A 27,304-nucleotide genomic window follows, 5' to 3' on the forward strand; every position below is an offset into this window, starting at 1 on the left:
AGGACCCACCTAGACCCTCTCAGGGTCTGGCTCAGAGCCCCTCAAGGACTGCCCAGAGCTCCTCAGGGTCTGGCCCAGAGTCCCTCAGGGACCTCGCCAGATCCTCTCAAGGACCTCTCCAGATTGCAGGGACCCCCTTTGATCTTGGATGGGATCTTTGCCCATGCCCCAGGCCAGATCCCCTCAGGGTCCAGCCCAGATCCCCTCAGGGACTGCCCAGATCCCCTCAGGGACCCTCCCAGAGTCCCTCAAGGACCGGCCCAGAGCTCCTCAAGGACCTCCCCAGATCCCTTCAGGGTCTGGCCCAGATCCCCTCAAGGACGAGCCCAGAGTCCCCTCAAGGTCCGGCCCAGATCCTGTCAGGGACTTCCCCAGATCCCCTCAGGGACCCTCCCAGAGTCCCACAAGGACTGCCCAGATCCCCTCAGGGACCCTCCCAGAGCCCCTCAAGGACCTCCCCAGAGCCCCTCAGGGACCCTCCCAGATCCCCTCAGGGACCCTCCCAGAGCCCCTCAAGGACTGCCCAGATCCCCTCAGAGACCGGCCCAGATCCCCTCAGGGACCGGCCCAGATCCCTTCAGGGACCCTCCCGGATCCCCTCAAGGACCGGCCCAGAGCCCCTCGCGTTCCGGAGGCTCCTCGGCAGAGGCAGCTCCGCGTCCCTGCTCCTCCTCCGGGCTCAGCCTCCGTCTCTCCCGCCTCCAGCACGTTCTTCCGTGGGCTCCCAGCCAGGCGGCCCCGCTGGCCACGAGCTGCAGGGCCAGGGGGAAAGCCCTGAGCTCGGCCTCCTGCAGCCGCTCGCCCAGCGCTGCCTCCGTGTCCCCCGGGCCCGCCGGCAGCGGCTCCCGGCGGATCGCGGCGCCGGCGCCCGGCTCCTCCTGCGGGCACAGAGCGAGGGAGAGCCTGGGGACGGGCCGGGGTGCGGGTGTGCGGGAATAAAGGGTTTCTTCTCCTCCTGGGAGGAGGAGAAATGGGAAGAACCCACCCCAAAATGCAAGGGAAGAAGACAGGACTTCAAGCAACCCCCAACTCTTCCTGTTTTTTTTTACTGGTAAAAATCCCAAGGTTCCCACCCCTTCCTGCACCTGTTACCTCTGCCTGTTTCTGCCTCCAGGAAGAAAAGGAAAAAAAGCAAATTGCTAACTTCCAAATTTCCCTGATTTCCCAGTTGTGAGGCCACTCACCAGGACGAAATGCACAGTGCAGCCTGTGACTTTGAATCCACTTTCCAGGGGCTCTTGCTGGGCATTTCCATCCTTGATGAGTGGAAAAAGTGATGGAGAAGCATTCAAAATTTTCCCTGGGCATCGGTGTGAGAGGAGAAAAAAAAAAATAAAAAAAAAAAGGAAAAAATAAAGATAATTTGAATGGAATTTTCTTTAAAATGAGATATGATCATCAGTCCAAACCCTGAGCAGCACTGCTCTGCTCTGAGGGAATTCTGCTCTTCCAGGAGCACGGATGCAACATTCCCAAAGGAGCCTGTCCAAGCTGTCAGTGAGTGAGTAACTCCTGAGCGAGGCCTCAGGAGCTGGCACTAACTCACTGCTCACCCCTCACTCACTCACTGCTCACCCCTCACTCACTTGGGGCACACACGGAGCTGTGTCAGGGTGTGCAGGGCACCACGCGAGGGAGAAATCCCTCCTGGCAATGGATAAATCCATCTTTCTCCCAATTTTTCCCTGAGTGGGAACTGCAGGGGCTGAGTTCAGCAGGACTCCCCAGCTCAGGGGAAGGCACAGAGCCACCCCACGCCCCCACTTTGCCCCTCTCTCACTGCTGAGGCAGCACAAGGGGTTCCTTTGGCAATCCTCAGCCAGAATCCCAATACAATCCCACTGCCAGGGGGAATGGAAGCAGAATCCCATATTCAGAATTCCCACACCAGGATTCCCACAGCCCCATTGCAAGAGGGAAGGGAAGCAGAATCCCATATTCAGAATCCCCACACCAGAATTCCCACAGCCCCATTGCAAGAGGGAAGGGAAGCAGAATCCCATATTCAGAATTCCCACAGTCCCACTGCCAGAGGGAAGGGAAGCAGAATCCCATAGTCAGAATTCCCACAGCCCCACTGCCAGAGGGAAGCACAGGGTTTCCTTCCTGGAATGTCAGCAGTGCCAGCAGGGCTGAGGGATTTAATCAAAGGACAAAGAACTCTGACGGTGGAATCTTGGTGAGACCAACCACCCCTGCTTTAGTTTCTCTTTTACATTTAATTTCTTACCTTTCCATTTTCGGAGAAAAGGGCTGGACAAAACTCTCCTGAACCCTGACAGACAGATGAGCTCCACAGAGAATTCCTCCAGGACTCGGTCAATGGTGCTGTCGAATTCCGAGCGACTCCCGTACAATTTGTGATCAATCACCTGGAGCAGTGAGACACAACAAAAGGTGGGATTGGGAGCAGCTGCTTGGGCAACAGTGAGGAACAAACCAGATGAATTCCAGGACACTCCATGATTTGAAAGGAGGGTGCAGTGAGGTGGGGTAGGTCTTTTCTGCCATGTCCCAAGTGAAAGGGTGAGAGGAAATGTGTGGTAAATTGCACCAGGGGAGGTTTGGAGTGGAGATTAGAAACAATTTTTCCCTCTCAAGAGTGATCAGGCACTGGCATGAGTTGCTCAGGGAGGCAGTGGAGTCAATTGGCCAGACTCTCTGGGTAAGGGGAGGAGGAGGTCCTTTATTTCTGCCCCACCTCCCATTTTCAGGCCCCCAGCTGATTCCTGACTCTCCTGAGGACCTTCAAACACGGGGCTCACAAAACTTCGTGCCCTTGCCTGTGAAAATGGGAGTGAATTTTGGTAACTTTTTTTTTTTTTTTTTGTAGGCGTGAGTCAGAAAAATATCACATGAATCCAACTCAGGAGCTGAACAAACTGCTTCAGAACCCTTTCCATGCAGGGACAGTCTCTAGCAGAGTTTATTTCCACCTGTGCACAGCTGCAAAAACAACTGCTCAAACCCACTCGATGTCAGAAGGGGGAGTTCCTGCCTTTGACATCCCAAGTCATGGAATGTTCTCAGACAATGCTGATGGTCCTTGCCAGGGTTTTTTATGGAACCAACCAGAACAAATTCCTGTCCCAAAGAGCTGCTTTGTGGCCCACGGGCAGGAGAAAACTTGTATGGGACTGGGCACAATGTGAGACACAGGTTTTCATCCTGGAGAAGAGAAAGAAAGCTCCAGGGAGAGCTCGGAGCCCCTGCCAGGGCTTGGGGACAAGGGATGGAGGGACAGGAGCCAGGGAATGGCTCCCAGTGCCAGAGGGCAGGGCTGGATGGGAGATTGGGAATTGTTCCCTGGCAGGGTGGGCAGGGGCTGGGATGGAATTGCCAGAGCAGCTGGGGCTGCCCCTGGATCCCTGGCAGTGCCCTAGGCCAGGTTGGACACTGGGACAGTGGGAGGTGTCCCTGCCATGGCAGGGGTGGCACTGGGTGGGATTTAAGCTCCCTCCCAACCCAGTCTGGGATTCTGTGATTCCAACGAGGGATAAACCCAGGATACAACACATTTCTGTGCTTTGCAGAACCTGAAGTTGGGCTGATTTCAGCCAAAGCTTGGGGCTCATGGGCTGCAATCTCAGACCCAAATCATCCATTGAAATCCCTTCCCTGGGATGCAGCACTCACTGCCAAGCTGGGAAAAGCCCAGTGAGGACTCCCAGCTCTGTGCTGCATCCACGGGGAAAGTTTCACACTGAAGTGAAACCTCAACACTCAGCAAGCAGTTCCTGACCAGCCCCGGGCTCAGCAGCTGGGAATAAAAAGGAGAAGGGGATGTGTTCTTACTGTTACCGATGGATAATGGGACAATTAGCTCTCCCAATTGAGGGATGAATACTGTGTGCATATTAAGAGAGGCTTTAGTGTTTAGATGTCCTCTGTTGTCCCCACAGTCCTCTTTTCCCCCCTCTGTATTGTTCCCTGGGTTGTCCAGGACAGGTAGAAAGAAGCCATGTACATACACCCCTTCCATGGGGCAGTTGGGAATGGAAAAGCTTGTTGTTGGGTGGGGGCATGACGACACCTGACCTCCAATCAAGCTACAAGAAAGCAATCTCCAGCAAAAAAACAGCAAAGAAGAGCTGACTGACAGACTCTGGGGGGGGCCAGGGGTGGCTGATGCAACCCCCAGGGGTATCAAAGACCGAGCATCCATCCTGAAGATGAATCAGCCACCAAGGCAGTTCCCAGCGCTGCAATTTCCCCTTATTTAGTCCTTTTGCTGTAACTTTTGTTAAGCTTTAATAAACCTTTGAACACTTTTAAAGCGAGCGGTCGTTCCTCACGCTTACCCGGGTGGGGATTCCGGCGCGGGCGGCGCTCCGCAGCTCCTGCACCCCGGGTCTGTTGGAGATGACCAGCACCAGCTGGGAACAGCTGCCCGGCTCCCGGGCGGAGCCGATGAGCGCAGGCAGGGCCGTGCCTGCAGCGGGGAGAGAGTTGTAATTAATTACAACCATTAATTGTTGGTAATTAAGCTCAGAGGGTGGGGGACACCTCAGCCCCCACGCTGGGGAATCCTCCGAATCCTTTCCCCTCAGGGAAATCCCCAGAGCCCTGCCTTGGAGAGACTTTATATAGAGTTTCTCCCAGCTGGAAAGGACTTCCTCGTGGAGTCTTGCTTAACAATGAACCCCTCCTGTTCCCTTCCCCATATGCCCCAAATTCTCGTGGTTTCTCCTTTCCCTGTTCCCTCACTGCTTGTGGTATCCCTGGTGGCCAGCCCTGTTGTAAATGCAGGTAAACCCAGTGGGAAGAAATGGAAGAAACGCTGATGTGTGGCTCCAGTTCAGAAGCTGAATGATTTCTTTATTATAACTACACTATAATACATTAATATACTATTTAAAGGAGATACTAAAACCACAAACCTACTTTTCTCACTACCAAATCTAACCCACAACTGGTGCCCGTCTCTGAGAGCCCAGCCACAGGTGGGTTGGATTGGCCACCAGGCTCCAACAATCCTCACCAGAATCCAACCAAGCAATCACCCCAGGGAAACAATTCTCCAAACACATTCCACATGGGAAAAACAAGGAGCAGGAATAGAAATTGTTTTCTCTTTCTTTCTCTCTGTGCTCCTCTATGAAAAAATCCTGAGAGAGAGAAGAATGTGCTGCCACACCGGCCCCATCCTCCCCGTAGGGCGATGCCCTTTGCCCTGCCCCTTGTGCCATCCCCTGCTTAAACCTGGTGCACACCACATGGGCTCATTTTTGTCCCTGGTTTCCCTTCAGCTGTTGAAACAAACCTCGCTGGAACTGACCCTGCAAAAGGCCCTTGTGCCTCTCTTGGCTGAGCTAGCTGTGGTGAGCTGTGTGTGGGTGTTGTAGATTCATATGATAATGTTGGCTTTTCACAAATGTCAAAGTGGGTTCTGTATGTGTAGGGTTAAAGTAACTTTGTTACAAAGAGATGTTTTCATTCCTGTTGGTAATTAAGCTCGGTGCAATAGCTGATATGGGTGTGCTTGTGTTAAAATGCCTGCTGGGATGGGATAACACCCAATGGACACAGGATGAGGACACCTGGCCAGGTGTGCCAGCCCTCAGCACTCCCTGCCTGAAGGCAGCGTGGGCCAGGGCCCAGAACTGGAGGGGATGATAAAAAAGGACTAAAAGCACAACCAAGGAATACACACGCTCTAAAAAAGTGGACCTAAGAAGAAGATAAGCCAAACAATTCTTGGAATTGGAATCTAGTTTGGGGAGAAGTCCACTGTGCCTAAGGGTCTATGAATGTGCAAAGGGCTGATGTCATGAAAAGGTATTTAAGGGGTGTCCCCGAAGGTAACGGGGTGCTCTTGACCTTTGCTCTGTGGTCCTTGTCTCCCACTGTCCTTTATTAAACTTTTTACATTTTCACAGCAGGGTGAACGTGGTTTTCACAGTGGACTTGGCTGCCTTGCCTGAATGCCTCCCCAAGCAGCTTTTCCACAGGAGATGCTTCTTGGGGATTATAGGTAGCAGCACCCACCACCCAAACCCCACTCTGCTACACCCCAGCCCTGGGAGGGGCTCTCAGCTGCTGCTTGGACAAAGATCTGCTCATCCACAAACAGCACTGAGGGTGGGGGCACTGATAAAGCTCAGTTTTTAAGCAGTGCAACACAACTCCTTGACTTGCAGTCAAAGTGAAAGCCTGGACTTTGAGGGGTCTGGAGATTCCACTGGAAGAAAGGCCAGGTGGACACACCTGAACCAGCCTCTCCTGTGTGAGGACATTCTCTGTGCCAGGACAAGTGACAGCTCACCTGCTCCAGAGACAAGAACAGCCACCTTCACCTTTCTTTTCCTGGGCTGGGACTGGATCTCGGCAGTGCTGGTGTCCAGCAGCTGCTGGGGGCTGCTCAGCTGCAGGGCCTCTGCAAGATTCTCCACTTCAATGTGAGAACCTGCTCCAAACACATGGGAAAACTGTTAGATTCTACCTTTCCTTCTAAAGTGACTTTATGTAGTTTATTAATAATGTTTCAACGACAAGAAATTGTACCAGCAATGAGTTTATGCTGGCACAGAGAGAGCTCCAGGGGGATTCAGTGCTTGAACAGCCCAGGTCTCAGGAGCTGTGCTGGTCTCTGGTGTTAGCTGCTCACAGAGCTGTTCACAAAGGCCCAGGCATGGCCTTTTCAAGGATTAGTCCCATCTTTTATACCTCCCATGTTGCAAAAGGACACTAAAAACGAGCTGAGGTGACATTTTGGCTGCCCAAACAGTTGGGTTTTTCAGAGGGATTTTGGTTCATGTCCTGCTGGATGTCAATCAGTGACACACCAGGATTCAGACTGACCATCACCACACGTGACTGTACAAAGCTGTGGCCTGTCCTCAACCTTTCCTCAGGTCTGTGTGAGCTGGGAAGGGCTGGACAGGAGGGGAGTTGATCAGCATGAGTGTCATAAAATATCCCCTGATTTTTGGAACAATCAGCACAGGGATTCCCTGAAGCCTCAGGGAGGGAAAGAGGTTATCCAGGTGCTGCCACTCTGAAGGAAGAACTAATTTCTCATTTATTTAACACTGAAATGTAAATGTGGAGGAGTCCAGCAGCCTCCAGCCTAGTGAAACACCAGGAAAGTGGTGTGAACTACACAGACTTTGGAACAGGGAGTCTCTTCAGTCCCACGAGGACACCTGCTCACCTGTGTGACAAGGGGCAACCACCTTCCCAATCAGCCAGGCCTCCTGCTGCCTCTGGATGTCCTGGAGAACGTGCTGGGCCAGCTCCTTCTGCACGACCAAGACAGCCCCAATCCCACAGGGAAAGGTCTGAGCCATCTCCTCTGCAGAGAGGTTCCCCTCCTTGTAGAGCCAGCCAAAGATTTCAGGGATCTTCCAGCTGAGAGCATCTGGGAAAGATGGAAATTGGTGTGTGGGCACCACAAATGTTTGTTATTATTTATTATTTACTGTCTGCAAGGACAGGGACGTGTCACAAGAGCTGGTAGAGAGCAATTCTTGCTGCCACAGAATCCCCAAATCCCTGGGGCTGGAAAAGCCCTCCCAGCCCATGCAGTGCCAGCTGTGCCCCGTGCCCACCTTGTCCCCAGCCCAGAGCTCTGAGTGCCACCTCCAGGGGACACCTGCAGGGATGGGCACTGCAAAGCTCCCTGGGCAGCCCCTGCCAAGGCCTGAGCAGCCTTTCCATGGGGAAATTCCTGCTGCTGGCCAAGCTGAGGGGACCTTAAAACCCATCTCAGTCCATCCTCTGCCATGGGCAGGGACACCTTCCACTACCCCAGGGTGCTCCAAGCCCCAGTGTCCAACCTGGCCTTGGAAATTTCTTTCTTTCCAATTTCATTCTAGAGAAATACAACCCAACACACAGACACCTTTCTTTCCCCCTCCCCACTGTATTTTTAAACCCACATGAACACGGTTTTCTTTAGTATTTCAAACTTCTGAATTCTTTGCCCAATTTTGGCTTCATTAGAAAAAGTCCTGCCTTACTCACAGATGACAGATGTGGTGGGGAAGCTACCAAAAAGTGCATTAAATGTGTGTGTGTGTGGAGCAAATCGTGCAAATTTATTGCCCTACCAAACCTCAGTATTTGGTCAAAATGTTTTGTTTGGAGAGGCGTCCTGAGGAACACATAATCTTCTCCAACACCTTTTGTCCTAGAGATGTGCTGCCCTTAATCTCCTCTGGAATTTCCCTTCTCCAACAAACAGTGGGGCTCATGACTTGGAATAGGAATGGTTTTGGCAGCCCCTTGGGAAGGACTCACTTGGGGACGTTCTCTGCAGGGACATTTCTGAGGATTGCAGCTGAAGCTGGGAGGTCAGGTCCGTGCTGGGCCTGAGTTCTGTCCCACAGGAGCACCTCAGGTACTCACCCAGGACGGCGCTGACGTGCTCGGGCAGGAGCCTGGAGATGCCCCCCAGGAGCCCCTCGGCCGTGGGGGCAAAGCCCTTCACGTGCCCCGAGCGAAGGACGGGCAGCAGAGCTGGGCTGAACATCTCCCCTGGGGTCAGCAGAACATCTCCTGCAAACAACAGCCTCAGCTCAGTCCTGCTTAAAACCTCAGGAGAGGTTTGGAACAAAAAAATCACAGAATGGGCTGGATTGGGAGGGACCTTAAAGTTCATCCCATCCCACCCCTGCCATGGGGACACCTCCCACTGTGCCAGGCTGCTCCAGCCCCAGTGTCCAGCCTGGCCTTGGGCACTGCCAGGGATCCAGGGGCAGCCCCAGCTGCTCTGGGAATTCCAGCCCAGCCCCTGCCCACCCTGCCAGGGAACAATTCCTACCCCATATCCAGCCTAAAGTTCCCCTCTGTTCCCCCTTGTCCTGTCCCTCCATCCCTTGCCCCAGGTCCCTCTCCAGCGCTCCTGGAGCCCCTTTAGGCTCTGGAAAGGCTCTGAGCTCTCCCAGAGCCTTCCATTCTCCAGGCTGAATTCAATGACTTTGTTTCAAAGGTCGTGGGGTGTTTTTGGGAATGAAAAACAGGTTCTGCCAGTCCTTGCAGAAGGCCTGGGGAAGGAGGCAGGAGCGCTGCCCAGCCCTGCAGAGCAGTGGGCACCAGCCCGACCCCAAAGGCTGACGAGCCCAGCCCGATGGGAGCAGCCCTGGCCCTGCAAACGCCTCGGGAAGGAAGGAGCGCGCACCCAGCGTGGTGTCCCCGCAGCTGCCCGGGGCTGGCGAGGAGCAGTGCAGGGAGGATGTCAGCAGGATCCTCCGCACCACGCCGAAGGCGCGGCCGTGGATGGCGGCGGAGCCCAGCCCCAGGAGCGCGTCCCCCTCCTCGGCTCTCTGCAGCCCCGGCAGGCGCTGGCCCCGCTCCACCGCGCCCACCGCGAACCCCGCCAGGGCACAGTGCCCCGGGGGACACGGAGCTGCCACTTCTGTCACCTCCCCACCTGCAAGGGGAGACACGGGTCAGCACCTCCTGCTTGTGGTCGGTTTAGACTCACAGAATCCCAGGATGGTTTGGGTTGGGAGGGGGCTTAAACCCACCCAGTGCCACCCCTGCCATGGGGACACTTCCCACTGTGCCAGGCTGCTCCAGCCCCAGTGTCCAACCTGGCCTTGGGCACTGCCAGGGATCCAGGGGCAGCCACAGCTGCTCTGGGAATTCCATCCCAACCCCTGCCCACCCTGCCAGGGAACAATTCCCAATTCCCAATCTCCCATCCCCTGCCCTCCCTCAGCTCAAAGCCATTTCTGTAACACCATTTTAAATTTATGGCATCTCCTAAAGTCAGCAGCACATCCAGGGACACGCAGCTTAAGAAGATTCAGAAATATTTTTTAAATCCTTCTTGGTTTGTTCCTTCACCTCAAGACTGCAACAAAACAAAGGTTCATGAAAGAAGAAGTGGTTTTGTCATTATTGTTTCTGGTACTCACGTGGCACCTCCCCAAGTATGGGAGAGGGCTTGGAAACATTGACATTGAGGAATGTGAAGTTTCCAGTTCTGTTCTCCTTTGTTCAGGGATAAAGAAGGAAGCACAAGGATCCGAGTGCACAAACACTAATCCCCATCTTTCTGTGCTGACCCATTTTACAGAGCAGGAAGGACTGAAGCACAAATTCTCAACTGTTTTTTTTTCCCACCAAACAGAAACCAACAATTCCAGGGCTACATTCTGCCTCCCAAGTCCATTTCTCTGGTGATAAATTCTACCTCAGCCCCTTCACATCTCAGAGGAGAGGAGGGTCCATACCCAGGAAAGCACAGCCTGCACTCCTGCAAGCCTCAGCTATTCCTTCTTTGATTGTTTCCATCACTTCAGCATCGAGTTTGCCACAGGCCAAATGGCTGAGGAAGAAGAGGGGCTCAGCCCCCTGGGCCAGCAGGTCATTGACACACAGGGCCACCAGGTCCTGCCCGATGGTGTCGTGTCTTTTACAGACCTGGGCAACCTGCAAAACATGGTGGGAATGAGAAACAGGCAAAAACTCCATTATTGATCACTGAAATCAGCAGAAACCTTCTTTTCTCTGAAAGGAAGCACTGCAGGACATACATGGAAGACAGAACGTGATGCATTACCTGGTTGAAATCAGGAGAAAACAGCTCATTTTCTTGCAGACAGAAAAAGAAAAATCTATTTTGCTGTTTTTTTTTAATATTAGTTCAAATTTTAGCCATAGCTACCTAGAAATTGTCATTTGGAGATTTTTTTTTTTTGTTTGCTTTCTGGAATATTATTGCAGAATCATGGAATGATTTGGGTTGGGAGGGACCTTAAAGCTCATCCCATCCCATCCCATCCCCTGCCATGGCACTGTGCCAGGCTGCTCCAACCTGGCCTTGGGCACTGCCAGGGATCCAGGGGCAGCCCCAGCTGCTCTGGCAATTCCATCCCAGCCCCTGCCCACCCTGCCAGGGAACAATTCCCAATTCCCAATCTCCCATCCAGCCCTGCCCTCTGGCACTGGGAGCCATTCCCTGGCTCCTGTCCCTCCAGGCCTTGTCCCCAGTCCCTCTGCAGCTCTCCTGGAGCCCCTTCAGGCCCTGGCAGGTCTTTGCTAAAGCACAGACAGTTCCCTCAGGGAAGCTGCTGTCTGGATTTAGAAGAAGTCCTCAGGGTGTCTGCATTTCACAAGTAATGAAACCTGGCTCAGGTGTTGTGGCTCCCATGAAGTTCTGACATTTCCAGCTCTCAGGGGTACCCTGGAATGTCCTGCTCAGCTCACAGGGCTGCCATGGGACAAAGGTTACACAGGGATCACAGAATTATAAAATCATTTAGGGTGCAAAAGGCCTTTAAGATCATCAATGGATAAAGCTTCAAGGAGGTTCCTTTCACTGACACAGTTCCACCTGTGCAGAAAAGCCCAGGACAGAGGGATGGGCGAGGGGAAAACGTGGAATAAACACCACTGGATTCCAAATGGTGAGGGAGCAGCACCCAGACAAAGCCTGGGCTTGGATTCCTGATTGATTTCCCTGGCTGCTGGATTGAGGAGTGCTGTGGAAACAGGCACCCCACAGCCTTTGTGCATGACAGCACCTCCCTGCCCCTGCTCCAGGAGCAATCCTGGCAGGCAGCAGCCAACCTTTCCTTGGCCAAGGACGAACCTTGGGGGCACAGCTGGGGATGTCTCTGTGCCAAGCAGTTGGAACAAAGACCCACAAGAGCCTGCACCAGTCACTTTTTCATGCCCAGAGGTGCCTGAGGATGTGACACTGCCAAAGACCTTTGGGGTGATTCTGCTCAGTCTCCTGCTGTTCGTTGTCCTGGCATTAAAGGCAGAAACCATTTGAAACAAGGGACATTGCTGTGCTTGACAGTGAAAGGAGCTTCAGATCTCTACTCTCCTGATGGCTGGAAACCTTCTGATTTAATAGATAAATAAATCCCCAGGCCAACTTATCCTGATTCAATACATAAATATACCCCTGGTTCAATTTATCCCAATTCTCTACATAAATCTATTCCTAACTCAGCTTATCCTGTGTGCTCTTGGCTAATTAAAATTCTTTATTTCTTGGCTTCTTTAATGTTTATTTCTTCCATCCTTCCTTTCCCCAGTGCCCTGGCAGAGGTATCTGTTCTCCCTCTCCACACACAATTTATTAGGCTGAGCCTGCCAGTTCTCATTTCAACAACTCCCTGTGCTCCTCCACACAGATCCTCCTCAAAGCCAATGGAACCTCGAATTTATAGCAGAAATTCTGGGGTTTAGTGCCTCGGGTTTTCAGCTAAATTTTGGGTCTGTTGTCATTTCACCACAAAACATCCACATCCTCAATGAAGTATGCCCAGGCCTTGCACAAATAACCATTTACAGAGTGCAGGTGCCCACTGAGGTGGACTCGGGGGTGTTTGCAGAGCTCAGGAGGGTGCAGGTGCTGGCACTGGAACAGCCCTGGCAGGTTGTTGGAACCCTGGCTGCTGAGAATTTCAGACTTCCTGTGCTGACAAACACTGACCCCCAAGAGAACACTGCATTGGACCTGAAACTGTGGAGAAGGCTTCCAAAATTGAGTGATAAAACTGAAATGATGAGTGTGTAGTTTAAATAGAATTGTGTAGTATCACATGGTAAAAAACCTAAAGTTTCAGCATATAGTAATAGATAAAAGTTTTAAAGCAGAAGCTACTCCTTCTTCTTTACTTTCTTCTTCATAGGTTTAAGTAGTATTGTGTAATTAGATAAAAACTCCACATTACGAGTCACTAGTTAGTTACTAAGTTAAAAGTAAAAATAACTTAAGTGTAATTTCTTAATTAGACAGTTTATCCTTAAAAAAACCTTCTAGAAAGAGAGATACAACTCCATTTTTTTACCTTGTACAACTTGTAAGACTGTAACATAAATAAAAACTAATAAACATCTAAGTCCAAGATACAACAAGATACAAACATGTAAAGAAACAAGATAAAGACATCGAAGTCAGTAAAGAAAAAGTCAAATCCCAAATAGGGAGGATGAGGAAATGCCTTAACCATAAGGCTGAAAACCTCTTGTAAAACTATAGGGAAAAACTCTTTTTGCCTGTTAGACATGAAAGTATAGAGAGAAGAAAGTGTTCAAATTGATATCAAACAAAAGCCTCCATACCAAAGTTAACAGATAGTAAAGTAGTTGTAAGCTATAAGTAGTTTAAACAGAGAAAGAGGGAAAAATGATAAGACCTTATACCCCCAAAGAGAGAAGTCTTGTATTCCCAGAGATAAAGATGATTTTAGAAATCAATAATAATAATAATAAAATCATAAAAATCAACAGCAGGTGACATCAGCTTTGCTGCAGTGGAGCTGCCACTTACCTGCAGTTTGGGACCAAGGCCCTTGGTCTGGGACACCAGGATGGGATCATCATAACCAGATGCCTTCAGGTCAAAGAAAGCAGCAAAGCCTCCTCCTCTTTCAGAACGACCCCCTGTGAGTACAAACACGGCATGGGCTGGATTTATGGGAAATAAAACCACCCAAAAAAGAAAAGAACTGCAAATTATCCCCAAATCCCTGGGGCTGGAAAAGCCCTCCCAGCCCAGGCAGTGCCAGCTGTGCCCCGTGCCCACCTTGTCCCCAGCCCAGAGCTCTGAGTGCCACCTCCAGGGGACACCTGCAGGGATGGGCACTGCAAAGCTCCCTGGGCAGCCCCTGCCAAGGCCTGAGCAGCCTTTCCATGGGGAAATTCCTGCTGCTGGCCAAGCTGAGCCTGCCCTGGCCCAGCCTGAGGCTGTTCCCTCTCCTCCTGTCCCTTTTTCTGAGCCCTGTCCCGGCTGTCCCCTCCTGGCAGGAGCTGTGCAGAGCCACAAGGTCCCCCCTGAGCCTCCTTTGCTCCAGAGTTTTAATTGCTATTATTTTATTTATTCATTTATTTCCATTATATTCGTTTCCATTCTGCACCTCTAAGAAGCACAATCACCTCCGTGGCAAGCCAGGCATTTGTTAATTAAGCATAAGAGGAGCAACAAGAAAGAAATTAATTTTTTTTTTCTTTGTGCTGATCCCAGCCTAATTTCCCGAGCTCAGTTTCAATGCCACGAGTGCATTGCCCAACCCACAGGGGGAAAAAAACCCAAAATACTGAAGGAATTCCCAAATCCTTCCCAGTCCTACCTGCCCTGGTGCCTCTCACAGCTGGTGCTTGTGGCAGACGGCCCAAAACCTCCCTGCTTCCAGCTCCCACCTGTCTGTCCTTGAACACCAGGGCCCTGCGGGGAGGGAAGGACGAGCTGGCAGCAGCAGCGACCCTTTCTGCGGGGCCCAGCTGAGGTGGCCCAGATGTGAGGGGCAGGGAGGAACATCTGGGCTGTGCTCACGTACAGGGGCTGGCGGAGCAGCCGCAGCCCCCGGCGCCCGATGTCCCTCCTGAAGGTGGCCCCCTGGAAGTGGATGGTGGCCACGCCCCTGTTGGCTTCTCCCAGGGCTTCCATCAGGTCCTGCCTGACAGCAGTGACGGACAGGACTCTGCCACCACTTGTCACCACCCGGCCATCCTTCAGCACGGTGCCCCCGTGGAACACCTGCAGCCCCAGCTCCTTGGCTTGCAGAAGCCCTGCGAAAACAAGGGGGATTCTCTGAGGGTTCTGAATTGCATTCTCTGCTGACAATCTCAGAGGTGAGGTGAGAAGAGCCCTTCAGGGTCATCCAGTTGCATCCCAGTGCCACCAGCATCACCCCAAACCCTGTCCCCAAGGCCACATCCAGACTCCTCTGGGACAATTCCAGTGACTCCAAACCTCCCTGGGCAGCTCATCCCAAGCCTGACCACTCTTCCAGGGAAATTTTCTTTCCCAATCTCCAACCTGAGCCTCCCCTGGTGCCATTTGAGGCCATTCCCTCTCCTCCTTTCCCTTGGGACATGGCAGCAGAGCCTGATCCCCCTCTCTGCCCCTCCTGTTGGGGATTGTGCAGAGCAGTGAGGTCCCCCCTGAGCCTCCTTTTCTCAGGCTGAGCCTCCCCAGCTGCTCTTCCCAGGATGTGTTTTCCAGACCCTTCTCCAGATCCATTACCTTCTGTGCACAAAACACTGAAAATTGAAGTCCTTTATTCAGTCAAGGAACAACAGAAATTCTCACCTTTGCTTTTTACAGAGAAACAGCATCATCAGTGAAAGGCAGTGAATCCCACTGCACGGGCCCCAGGAATCCCCTTCTGAGCATCCACTAAAGCATCAAGGAATCCCACACTTGGGATGGGAGGGACCTCAAATCCCACCCAGTGCCACCCCTGCCATGGCAGGGACACCTCCCACTGTGCCAGGCTGCTCCAGCCCCAGTGTCCAACCTGGCCTTGGGCACTGCCAGGGATCCAGGGGCAGCCCCAGCTGCTCTGGCAATTCCATCCCAGCCCCTGCCCACCCTGCCAGGGAACAATTCCCAATTCCCAATCTCCCATCCAGCCCTGCCCTCTGGCAGTGGGAGCCATTCCCTGGGTGCTGTCCCTGCATCCCCTGGAAATTGTCTCTCTCCAGCTTTCCTGGGGCTCCTCCAGGCCCTGCAAGGCCACCCTGAGCTCAGCCCAAAGCTTCTCCTGTGCAGGTGAACAATGCCAGCTGTGCCAGCCTTTCCTCCCAGCAGAGCTGCTCCAGCCCTCTGCTCATCCTGGAGCCTCCTCTGGGCTCTCTCCTACGTGTCCACATCTGGGACACCCCAAAAGTAAAGAAAGAAATCCCACAGGAACAAAAATATGGGATCCAGGAGCCACCACAGTTCATATCCCTGTCCTGTGCCAGGAAAGCTGTGCTCTCTCTGGGAGCTGTGGATGATTTGTGCAGGGTTTTCCTGAAGGAAATCTCAATCCACATCCATTTCCTGCCTGGATTCTCCCCTCTCCCTGACATTACAGCATCAGTGCTGATGTTACCTCTGCTCTCCCCCGCTATTCCATCCTGCCCACTCCACACAATTCCCTGCAACTCCTGGAACTGGTGCTCCACAAACACTCACAGGTGGCTGCTCTGACCCAGCAAAGCAAAACTCAAGGTTTGGGGTTTTTTTAGATTCCTATTTTGAGGGAAGGGAACAGGAGGAACTGCTGCCATCACCTGGGGAAACGAGAACCAAGCAGAGTTTTCTCCTTGCTACAGGCTCAGGGGGTTCCTCCCCCCGGCTCTGCTGCAATCCTATCCCTTTGCATCCTGTTTTAAGGAATACTCCAGAATAGAAAGTTTGCCAAGCCATCAAAATGAGAGAATCACAGATTATCCTGAGCTGGAAGCACACACAGGGATCACCCTGCACAGGACACCCCAACAATCCCACCCTGGAAGCATCATCCAAAAATACGTGATTCAGTGTGAAAAAGAGAATAAAAGCTAATAAACCCCATGAAACTCTGAAATGGAAGATAATAACGGAATCATAATATAACAATTAAATAATAATAATTATAATTATATCATTATAATGAATAAAAGAAATAATAAGAAAATGATAATAAAGGAATAATAAAAAAATGGATCAAATTCCATTCATTTGACTGTCTTTATTGTGATTAACAAGCAGGGGGTCAGAAACCCTGCCAGGGATAAGGCACCAGAGCACGACCTTGTCCCTGGTCGATGGAGGGTCCCCAGAGAGAAAATGCCAAAAATTGCTGCCAAAATTCAGGAGCCCTGGCCAGGAGCTGAGGTGCTGGGCTGACACCAGGAGAGGGTGGGACTGGCAGGGCAGGAGCTGAGAGGGCAGGAAAGGGTTCTGCAGCAGTTCCCTTTGTTTGTAAACATTGTAAACACCCTCAGGAGATCCTGAACCAGGAGTACTGGAACAGAGGAAATGGATATTGCACACCTGTAGGAATCCTGAATGGCTATATCCAATATCCAAATGGATATTGAGTACCTGTAGGAATCCTGGATATCTATATCAAATATCCAAATAGATATTGCATATCTGTAGGAATGCTGAATGGCTATATCCAATATCTAAATGGATATTAAATACCTGTAGGAATCCTGGATATCTATATCAAATATCCAAATAGATATTGCATATCTGTAGGAATCCTGAATATCTGTATCCAATATCCAAATAGATATTGCACACCTGTAGGAATCCTGAATATCTATATCCAATATCTAAATGGATATTGAGTACCTGTATGAATCCTGAATATCCATATCCAATATCCAAATGGATATTGATATCTAAGTGAATACTGAATATCTGTATGAATCCTGAATATCTACAGTCAATATCCAAATAGATATTGCATACTGTAGGAATCCTGAATATCTATATCCAATATCCAAATGAATGTTGAATACCTGTATGAATCCTGAATATCTATATCCAATATCCAAATGGATATTGATATCTGCATGAATATTGAATATCTATATCCAATATCCAAATGGATATTGATATCTAAGTGAATATTGAATACCTGTATGAATCCTGAATATCTATAGTCAATACCCAAATAGATATTGCATACTGTAGGAATCCTGAATATCTATATCCAATATCTAAATGGATATTAAATATCTGTATGAATCCTGAATATCTATATCAAATATCCAAATAGATATTGCACACCTGTAGGAATCCTGAATATCTATATCCAATATCCAAATGGATATTGATATCTGCATGAATATTGAATATCTGTGTGAATCCTCAATATCTATATCCAATATCCAAATGGATATTAAATACCTGTATGAATCCTAAATATCTACATCAAATATTCAAATGGATATTAAATACCTGCATAAATCCTGAGTATCTATATCCAATATCTAAATGAATATTGAGTACCTGCATGAATCCTGAATATCTATATCCAATATCCAAATGGATATTGATATCTAAATGCATATTGAATATCTGTATGAATCCTTAATATCTATATCCAATATCCACATGGATACTGACATCTAAATGAATATTGAGTACGTGCATGAATCCTGAATATCTATAGTCAATATCCAAATGGATATTAAATCCCTGTATGAATCCTCAATATCTATGTTGAATATCTATATGGATAGTGAATATATATTTCTAATACCTGTATGAAGATTGAATATCAATATCAAATATCCATATGAATATTGAGCATCTATATCTAATATCTATATGAATATTGGATAGATATCTATATATGTACAGATATATCTAATATCTATATGAATATTGAATATCTATATTAAATATTCATATAAATATTGAATACCTATCTGTAATATCTATATGAATATTGAATATCTATATCTAATATCCAAATGAATATTGAACCTCTATATCTAATATATGTATATAGAATATTTATTTGAATATCTACATGGATATTGAATACCTATCTCTAATATCTATATGAATATTGAATATCTATATCTAATATCCAAATGAATATTGAACCTCTATATCTAATATATGTATATAGAACATTTATTCTAATATCTACATGGATATTGAATACCTATCTCTAATATCTAATATTGAATACCTCCATGAATGCAGAATATCCCAATGCCCACCTCGCCCAGACCCCGGAGCCCTGTGAGGAAGTAATTAAATAATTAACAAGAATTAACTCCCAGAGTTACCTGTTACCTCCATGCCTCTGTCAGAGTCTCCTGGGTATCCTGGGCTGGCCATGACCACACACACAGCAGTTCTGTTCTCCAGCCAGGCTGGCATGCAGCTGCAGAGTTTGCCATCAATTGCTGCTTGAATCACTTCATAGAAATCATTTTTAAGCAGAGGGAGAATCACCTGTAGAAAAGTTTTCAGGGTGATGTAAGTGAATTTTTATTTTGCTTGCTTGTTGAAATTCACCTCAGGGAAAATTCAGCTGATGGAATACAATCTGTATGTGCCAAGCCAGTAGAGTTGGAAACTCTGGGTTTTAATTTAATTTGCAGCATCTTTTGGCACCAGTCATAAATTTAGAAACATAAGGTGTGAGCTTATGTAGAAGGAACATGAATTTAGGCCCATTCTGCTTCTATCCATAAAAACAAAATCTGAGGAACAGATTTTTTAACTAATAATTCACAGGAGCTGACAAAATGTTACCTCAGACATTGTCTAAGATGTTCACATCCAGATCTTTCCCTAGAAATAAACTACAACAGTAAGAGGTAAAAGAATGGAGCATCTTTAATTTTCCAGCGTGTTCCACTCACCTGACACTGGGGATCCCCAAACTGGCATTTAAAGTTTAAAATCTTCACCCCCTCTTTGGTCAGCATCAAACCTGTTTGCAGCACACCTGGACACAAAGCCAAGCAAATGAACTTAAACATTTCTCTCTTTCTTTCAAGGACTCCTTTAAAAGAAACAGAGCATTTTGGGGCATTCTGCGAATCAGAAGGCGTTAGGAGCAAGAGTTCTGCAAGCCATAATAATTCCCAAATATCCATAAAAGTGACAAGCAGCCACCTGAGGAGCAGGGCACCACATTTTAAACCCCACAAAGCAAAAGTTCTCTGGCATCGTGCACCCAACTCCATTCTTACTCAACTCCCACTCCGCTCTTACTCAGGCATTGTAAAAAAGGCCCCAAAAAGCAGAAGCTGAAGAGCCCAACTGGGTGGGAACCCAACTCTTTGGAGGTCTGAGATCTCCTCAGTGCCAACAGCAGCCCTTGGCATTTAGTGCCACCTGTGGGCACCACCTGCCTTTTCCAAAACAGCCTCTGGATAAAGATCTGGAGAAAATGGACATTGATGTATGTAGGAGTGAGCAGTACTGCAGGACTGAAGCATATGTTCTGCCCTGAACTGCAAATCAATCTGTTTTATTAAAAAATATTTAATAAAATCGTGGTGTTTTAAGGAAACAAGGCCAAAGCTCTCTCCCAAACAAAGAGCTGTGAACCAAATGAGTGGGGCTTAACACTGCATGAAAAATGAGCTGCAGCTGGGTTATTTTTTTAAAAACAAATACCATCTGGAGTTCAGAAGCAACCTCTGACGATGGAGGTGACCTGGATAGGGACTTACCTTGGTTTTCAGGTGCTCACTCACCTACATAGGCTGCTCCTTCTTGTCTCAAGCTGTCCACGACGTGCTGGAGGATTGCACTCCTGATTTGCTCTAGGAGAGCTTCTGGAACCTGACAAGCAGATGAGAGCCACGAGGCACTGCTGGCATCTGCTGGCCTTGCTGGGAGGACCCAGGAGGTGCCTGAGGTGTTTGCTGCTGTCCCACCCCAAGCCCTGCTCCCTCCCTTGGGCTGCTGCTGCCTGGAGGGTGGAATCCTCTCAGGGTCTGTGGTGCTGGAATGACCCCAAGAGTGGAAAAGTCCTCATTTCCCAGCCCGTGCAGCCAAAGAAGGAGTCTGAATGAGTAGGATCAGCTTCTCAAGGTTGTTTATTTTCCCTTAGCTAGAACATTCTCTCTCTGACCTGCTGAGCTCTGCCTAGCAGGTCGGCCATGGCACTCTGCCTGGTGGAGTTTATGTTATATATTCAAAATTTCGTGTACTGTATTTACAATTCTGTGCCAATATCTGTCATTTATGTTGGACAGTGTGTCTGTGCCTGAAACCAACAGAAAAGTGTCACCAGCACAGCAAGACATGGAGGGCAAGACAGAAAAGAAGGAGGTCAGGACATGCCCAAATCCCTCCAACTTGACCCCCTGAACCCCATTCTAAAAACCCCAAAATTCTGCTTTTCCACCCTGTGTTAGTTCAACTACCACACTACTCAAACCCTTGTGGTTTGTAATTCCTCACACAAAGTTGGCAGCTTTTTCCACAGGCTAAAATGGAAGCCACAGGTGTTTTTGACTTCATGCCAAGGTCTCCAAGCCCCCTGCCAGGGTCTGGAGCCAGCCAGAGGGATGTGCTGGACTCTGACAGAATCTCACCACCCTGGGCTGGACACAGTCAGAGTGTTTCTGTCCTTGGAGAAACACACACTGCAAATGTGGTGGAGCAGCTTATTTGGAGCAGTGCTTTAAGAACCAACCAGGACCCCCAGGTTATGTTCAGGACACAAAGGTCCCAGGCACACAGGGAATTCTGCAGGGATTCCTGACGTGATGCTGATGGCAGCAGAGGAGCACAAGGTTTGGCAATAACAGAAGAGGTAAAAGAGAGGCTGGTCCAGAGAATGAAACCCCAAAAAATGACTGTTAAGGGGTGAGCACTCCAGAAAGGCCAGGGGCTGTGCTGAGCAGGGGCTGGGGCAGTGTGAAAAATGCAGATTAAATGATTGGCTCTTGGCAAATATTAAATTGAATACTCTATTGTGTTATGTTGGAAAGTTGTTTTGTAGTACTGTATGAATCCTTTTTAAGCAGTGTGGTAGATATAGTTTTAGATTACAGTGTAATAATAGAAACTATGTGATGTAAGATATATTTTAACTAGCTCAAGAAAGGGGTGAGATAATCAAGAAATTCTTTGCACAGAGATAACAGCAACAAGACAACTAGGAGTTACTGCCTCCTTATGGGAAAAGACAAACATCCTTCCACCTCCTCTCCGTCTTTAAGGAGCCACCAGGATTAAGGGGAAGAAGTTGACGATAAGCAGAGAACACCCTTTGTTTGAAAAGAACTTATGCATCATGTATGAGATATATGAACATGCAACAGGCTGCTGCTTTTGAGGGTCAATCCTTTGTCAGTGAGCTGTGCTTTCAAGAGGAAAGCATCCCGACGTCCGGAATTCTTTGCTTTTCATTGTCCTGACTCTGACTGTCCAAATTCTTATTGCTCTAATTTTTATGACTATTTTATTACTTTTAAACGTTTAAAACAGGCGACTGGCGTTTTTGACAGGCGGCAGCAGGGGCTGGGGCAGCAGCAGGGGCTGGGGCAGCAGCAGGGGCTGTACCTGAGGCACGGGGCAATAGGCTCCCATCCCTGCCGTGGTGGGGCCCTGCTCGCCGTCCAGCAGCCGCTTGTGGGGCAGAGCCGGGGGCATGGAAGCCACGGTGACACCGTCGGTGAAGCAGGAGCACTACAGGGAGAGACACAGGCACAGCGGTGACAGCGGTGACAACGGCCTGGCCCAAGGGACAGCGCGGCTGGGCACAGGGTGAGGCTCAGTTCTGCTGGAAAATGTAGAAATTGCAGAAGCCAGGACCGAAAAGGATGTTAAATCCCACCCAGTGTCACCCCTGCCATGGCAGGGACACCTCCCACTGTGCCAGGCTGCTCCAGCCCCAGTGTCCAACCTGGCCTTGGGCACTGCCAGGGATCCAGGGGCAGCCACAGAGGGACCTTTACCCTCTGAGTAAAGAATTTCTCAGAATCCATTTAGATCCATTTATTCTGCTACAAGCCCATTGACCTGAAGGATTCATTGTTTCTTTCTCATGTTTAAATTACCAAGAGAAATGGTGGCTGTCATTACAATTCCCTTTTGATGAATCAGATTTTGAGTCACATGGACACGTGCCTGTCCCCTGGCATGTGAGTAGCCTAAAAGAGGCACTAAATATTAGCACAAAGTTACAGATGCAACAGGAATTACCAAGGCAGATTCCATAAAAACATGTTTTGGGTCACTTCAGGGAAAAAAAAAAAAAAAACCAACCACATTTTCCCCCTAAAATAACCATTGTAAATGCAATGTCTTTGTTAATGTAGAAGAAAAATCTACTGACAACATGCATTGGTTAGCCTGACAAAAGGGTTTGGATTGCATGTTATATATATGCAATAGATATAAATTTCTCCAAGTGCAAATAAAACAACAACAAAAAAAGAAATTTGAAAGAATAAACTTGGGTGTTTATACAGAAGCACAGCAATAATGCCAAAGTATAAAAGCACAACACCACACCATCAATACCTACAGAAAGTTCTTCCCCTTGAAGCAGTTCTTCAATAACAACCATCTCTCCAAACATTCTGTCCTGTAAAAGACAGAACAAAACAAAAGAAATCCCCAGTGAGCAGATATGAATCCACTGCCTAAATCCTCTCTTCATTTTCTTTTAACAAAAAAAAAAACAATGTGTATGAGAAGTGCCCAGCTTGCTTGAAGGCCAGTGGGGAAAGCCAATGGAATTTCATTTGGACACAAGGAAGCAACACTGAAATATTCCTTATCAGGCCTGGGAGACAAGGAAAAATTACAATTTGGAGGGGCAGAGAAGTGGGACCTGAGGCTGGAACAAAAGTTCAGTCACAAAATCTCCCAGCCCTGCCTGGGGGACACGGGTGGAATCTGAGGAGACCCAGGGGAACTCTTGAGTCGAATGAAAATTCTTGCCCCCTATAGCAGGAATTACAAACTCCCAGAGTACAGAGCACCAAGATTTGGACTGGCAGGGATTAATGAAGGATTTCTGCACCTGCATGATCTCCTGGACAGCTCTGCAGGCCTCCTCCTTGCTGGCTGCAATGGTCACTTCTTTCCTGGCCGCTGGCCCCCGCGCCCGCACCACGCACGCAGGGAAGTCTGTGCTTTAAGGGAAGCAGAGTGGGGGTCAGACATCCCTGCTGCATCCAGGGAATCCAGGGAAAACACCTGCTCCTGGGTGCCCCCCACACTCCCAGTGTACCTCCAGAATTCCCCCACTTACTCTGAAACACAAACTAAATCCAGAAGTTAAAAAAGAACAAAGCGTCACCCTGGTAATGAATGGATTTTAACTTTACCCACTCACCCTCTGGCTTGTGAACAGCCAAATAAAACATCTTTTGAAGGGCTGAATTTCCTTTTTCCTGAAAGAACACTTCACTCTCCTTTCCACACTGTGATTTCTGTTAGGTTAAACCTCAACCCAGTTTATATCACCCAGGCTCCCACCCCTTCTCCCCATCTCGCTGTGCACCCCTGGGACAGTTTTCCCTTTGGAGCCTTGCACTTGCTGACAGAGAAGGTGTTGGCCTTGTCTCCGTGTGGCAGCAACATAAACTGGGTGTTCTTACAGAGCAAAACCAGTGAAAATGTTGGTTTTATTCCCAACCTTTTTATTAAAAGTTTTTATTTAAAAAACTCCACAGGTTCCATGAGTTTATCCCACATGGAACACTTGGCAGCAAGGACAAGGAGCCTGGGAACACAACCCACAGGCAAAGAAAGGACTGTTCTCCTTTAGTTGTGGATATTTGACCAGAAGCTTCCAAATCATCCTCAGACAGTGTTTTGCTGGCATCTGTCTGGGTAGAAATGATACTTAGCCCTTAACTAATTGAAAGATTAGTTGAAATATTTTTCTTTATTACAATTTTTTGTCTATGAATTACTTATTGAGTATCCTGAAGGAGCAGATGGAAAAGAAGAGCTGGGAATTCAGAGCAGAAAAATCAACCTGCTGCAGCTCACAGAATTGTGGAATCACAAAAAGGTTGGGTTGGAGGGACCTCAGAGCCCACCCAGTGCCAGCCCTGCCATGGCAGGGACACCTCCCACTGTGCCAGGCTGCTCCAGCCCCAGTGTCCAACCTGGCCTTGGGCACTGCCAGGGATCCAGGGGCAGCCCCAGCTGCTCTGGCAATTCCACCCCAGCCCCTGCCCACCCTGCCAGGGAACAATTCCCAATTCCCAATCTCCCATCCAGCCCTGCCCTCTGGCACTGGGAGCCATTCCCTGGCTCCTGTCCCTCCAGGCCTTGTCCCCAGTCCCTCTGCAGCTCTCCTGGAGCCCCTTCAGGCCCTGCCAGGGGCTCTGAGCTCTCCCTGGAGCTTCTCTTCTCCAGGTGAGCCCCCCCAGCTCTCCCAGCCTGGCTGCAGCAGCTCCACACCCGCACCCTCATCAGCTCTCTCTAATTGCAGAGCTGATTGATTCAGAGCTGCTGCAGAAGAGCAAGAGCTGAGGCGCCCCCGAGCCCTGCGAGAAGGGCACAGGTGAGTGGCAGAGGAGCACAGGTACCTGGTGATGAACCTGCAGGCTTCCTGCGGGGTGCTGAAGGCTCTCCAGCGCGCCGTGGGCATCCCGTGGCGCTCCAGGAAGGCTTTGCTGGAGCTGCTGTCGGAGGCCAGCTGGGCTGCCCTGGCCCAGGGCCCAAAGCACCGAACTCCTGCTGCCCTCAGGTCATCGACAATCCCTGAGCCACAGAAACAGCACAAGCACCAAGGTTGGGGGCTCTTTGGGGACACGGAGCCGTGTGGCAAAAGGAGATTCCCGTCATCCCCTTGTTACTCCTGCCTTTGTCTCAGGGAATTCATTCACCCTCCAGATGAGGTTCTGAATATCCACTGACCCTTCTCAGCCTGTGGTTTTAGGGCTCCTTAGCTCTGTGCTTTACTGAGCACTCCCACGGTTACCCCCCCACTTTAAAGCAGAATTCAACCTAATTATATTATTTGATACTACTACATTATGTTCATTTATTATATTATAATATTATCATACAATTTATCTATTTTTTTTCTGTCAAATTAGGTTTATTGAATTATTTTGTTGACTTACCAGCTGCCAAAAGAGCTTCTGGGCCGACTACCACAAGCCCAATGTTGTGATCTTTGCAGAACTGGGTAACAATAGTGTGATTGCTCACTAATACAGCTGGAAAGGAAAAATGATTAAATGATGACTGTAAAGCTTAAATAAGAGACAGGAGATGAGAATGTCTTTTTTCCGTCCTCCTAAAAGTGTGATTAAAATCATGAAGCAGCCCACTAAGGGCAAAGTGGAATATCAATATAATAATACATTTTAATACACATCTCTCTTACTTGCCATGTGTAATCTCTCTTACTTGCCATGTGTAATCAAGATGTATTTTAAAAAGCTGCTTATCACAACAATAACAATTATTGTGATAAGCCACTTATAAGAACAGTAACAATTCAATATCACAAAAAAGCTCTTTATCACAACAGTAAGAATTTTAACAATAACAATTTTATTTTTTATTTGAAGATAAAACTTTAGATTGGGAAAGAAATTAAATTTCAACAGCTGAGTAAAGATTTACTCAAAGAATTGGATGATGCAGCCTGGGCAGACACAGAGATGTTTCTGTTCAGAATTAAGAGCTTTGAGCCCTTTGCTTCTGGGTTAAGTTTCACTGGAACTGGTCACAGAATTCAAGCACAAACGTGGAAGAGATGAGGTGTAGAAATGCAGTAGCCTCACTAGCTTAAGCAGCAAGGCTAAAAACAAACAGAGCAGGGTGTTTTAGGAGGCAGCTGTGAAATTCAGAAACAAAGCACAAAGTGAGGAAGAAATCTGTGCCTTCAATCATTTGTGGCACCAGTAAAAGACGAGCAACTGGTACCTGCCCAGTTGGTTTGTCCCAGCTGCTGCAGTGCCGGTTGCTTGGACTGGGATTTCATCCCCCCCCCCCCCCCCCCCCCCCCACTTTTTACCTGAATTGGAGATTTTCCCGTGGCCAGCTGTGCCTGCATTTCCTGGAGCCACAAACACGTGTTTGACGTGTGGGGACTGGGCCAACTTCCAGGCCAGGGCGTGCTCCCTGCCCCCGCTGCCGACCACCAGCACCCGCTCAGCCATGGCCCTGCAGGAAAGCAGCACCACTGCCCTCAGCAGAGAGCCGAGGACAGAGGCATCCCATCCCACTGCCGCAGCCTTTGGGTGATACTGACCCAGTTTGTGGCACAAAGGTGCTCGTAGGCCACGGGACACGGCCAGCTAGATGGACACAGGATCACAGAACAATGAGGTTGGGAGAGACCTCCAGGATCATCGAGTCCAACCCACGCCCTGACACCTCAACCAGACCAAGTGCCACGTCCAGTCTTTTTTAAACACATCCAGAGATGGTGATTCCACCACCTCCCTGGGAAGACAATTCCAGTACTTTATTATTCTTTTGGTGATTTTTTTTTCCTAATATCCAACCTGTACCTCCCCTGCCGTAGCCTGAGGCTGTGTCCTCTTGTTCTGTCAGCGCTGCCCGGTGAAAGAGATTGACCCCACCTGTCTGCACCTCCCTTCAGGGAGCTGTGGAGAGCAATGAGGTCACCCCTGAGCCTCCTCTTCTCCAGGCTGAACAACCCCAGCTCCCTCAAACATTGGTCACATCGGTCACATCTGGTTGAGATACGGGCAACAAAGTGGGAATTGTCCCCACTTGTTCCAGCAGAGTCAAGATTTCATCTCTTAAGCACCCACAGATATGAAATAATCGTGCCTTGAGTAGGTTTCATCAGGTCCTTTGCACAACTGCGCAGGACAGGACTAAAAGTGTCATACTAATGCTCTAAAAATATATTTTAATATATTTTATGTGTTATATATGATATGTATTTATTTAAAAAAAATAAAGAAATCTGTATCTAATAAACAAATGACAATAATATATAGAAATAATAAAATATAAATATAAATATAAAGATAAAGATAAATATAAATATAAAGATAAAGATATATTATATAATATAAATAAAAATATAATATAAATAATAAAATATATAATATACATATATTATATATAAAATATATAAGACAGAACTAAGCAATTAATATCTATCTAATGAATAACTATATAATAAATAGATTATAA

At 48.5% G+C, this 27,304-nt stretch overlaps 1 protein-coding gene across 2 annotated transcripts; it reads right to left on the bottom strand.

Moving 5' to 3' along the window:
* Window positions 1-526: 526 nt before the first annotated feature.
* Window positions 527-26,304, bottom strand: LOC128804241 (trifunctional purine biosynthetic protein adenosine-3-like). 2 transcript variants are annotated; one of them, XM_053971851.1, is made up of 21 exons: window positions 26,148-26,304; window positions 25,246-25,341; window positions 24,706-24,880; window positions 23,184-23,295; window positions 22,683-22,742; window positions 21,716-21,841; window positions 19,897-19,984; window positions 19,054-19,139; window positions 18,472-18,640; window positions 14,244-14,475; window positions 14,037-14,131; window positions 13,238-13,350; window positions 10,182-10,380; window positions 9,122-9,373; window positions 8,350-8,499; window positions 7,154-7,360; window positions 6,266-6,409; window positions 4,302-4,432; window positions 2,231-2,372; window positions 1,185-1,300; window positions 527-878 (listed from the first exon to the last, which is right to left on the bottom strand). In XM_053971851.1, the coding sequence occupies exons 1-21, from the start codon at window positions 26,290-26,292 to the stop codon at window positions 600-602; spliced, it is 3,117 nt and encodes a 1,038-aa protein (XP_053827826.1). In that variant the 5' UTR covers window positions 26,293-26,304; the 3' UTR covers window positions 527-599. The 2 variants fall into 2 exon arrangements, with proteins under 2 accessions (XP_053827826.1, XP_053827825.1); XM_053971850.1 differs by having other exon boundaries at window positions 6,266-6,406; window positions 26,148-26,292.
* Between the last annotated feature and the right edge of the window lie 1,000 nt (window positions 26,305-27,304).

This window comes from Vidua macroura, chromosome 2 (assembly GCF_024509145.1).
Source record: "Vidua macroura isolate BioBank_ID:100142 chromosome 2, ASM2450914v1, whole genome shotgun sequence".
Lineage (NCBI taxonomy): Eukaryota > Metazoa > Chordata > Aves > Passeriformes > Viduidae > Vidua > Vidua macroura.

Excerpts from the sequence above, each read along its gene's own strand:
- LOC128804241 (XM_053971851.1), bottom strand. The coding sequence starts at position 26,292 with ATGGCTGAGCGGGTGCTGGTGGTCGGCAGCGGGGGCAGGGAGCACGCC. Across the intron at positions 22,743-23,183 it reads CTGTCCAGGAGATCATGCAG|GACAGAATGTTTGGAGAGAT; the intron begins GTGCAGAAATCC and ends TGTCTTTTACAG. Across the intron at positions 7,361-8,349 it reads GCACGTCAGCGCCGTCCTGG|ATGCTCTCAGCTGGAAGATC; the intron begins GTGAGTACCTGA and ends CATCTTTCCCAG.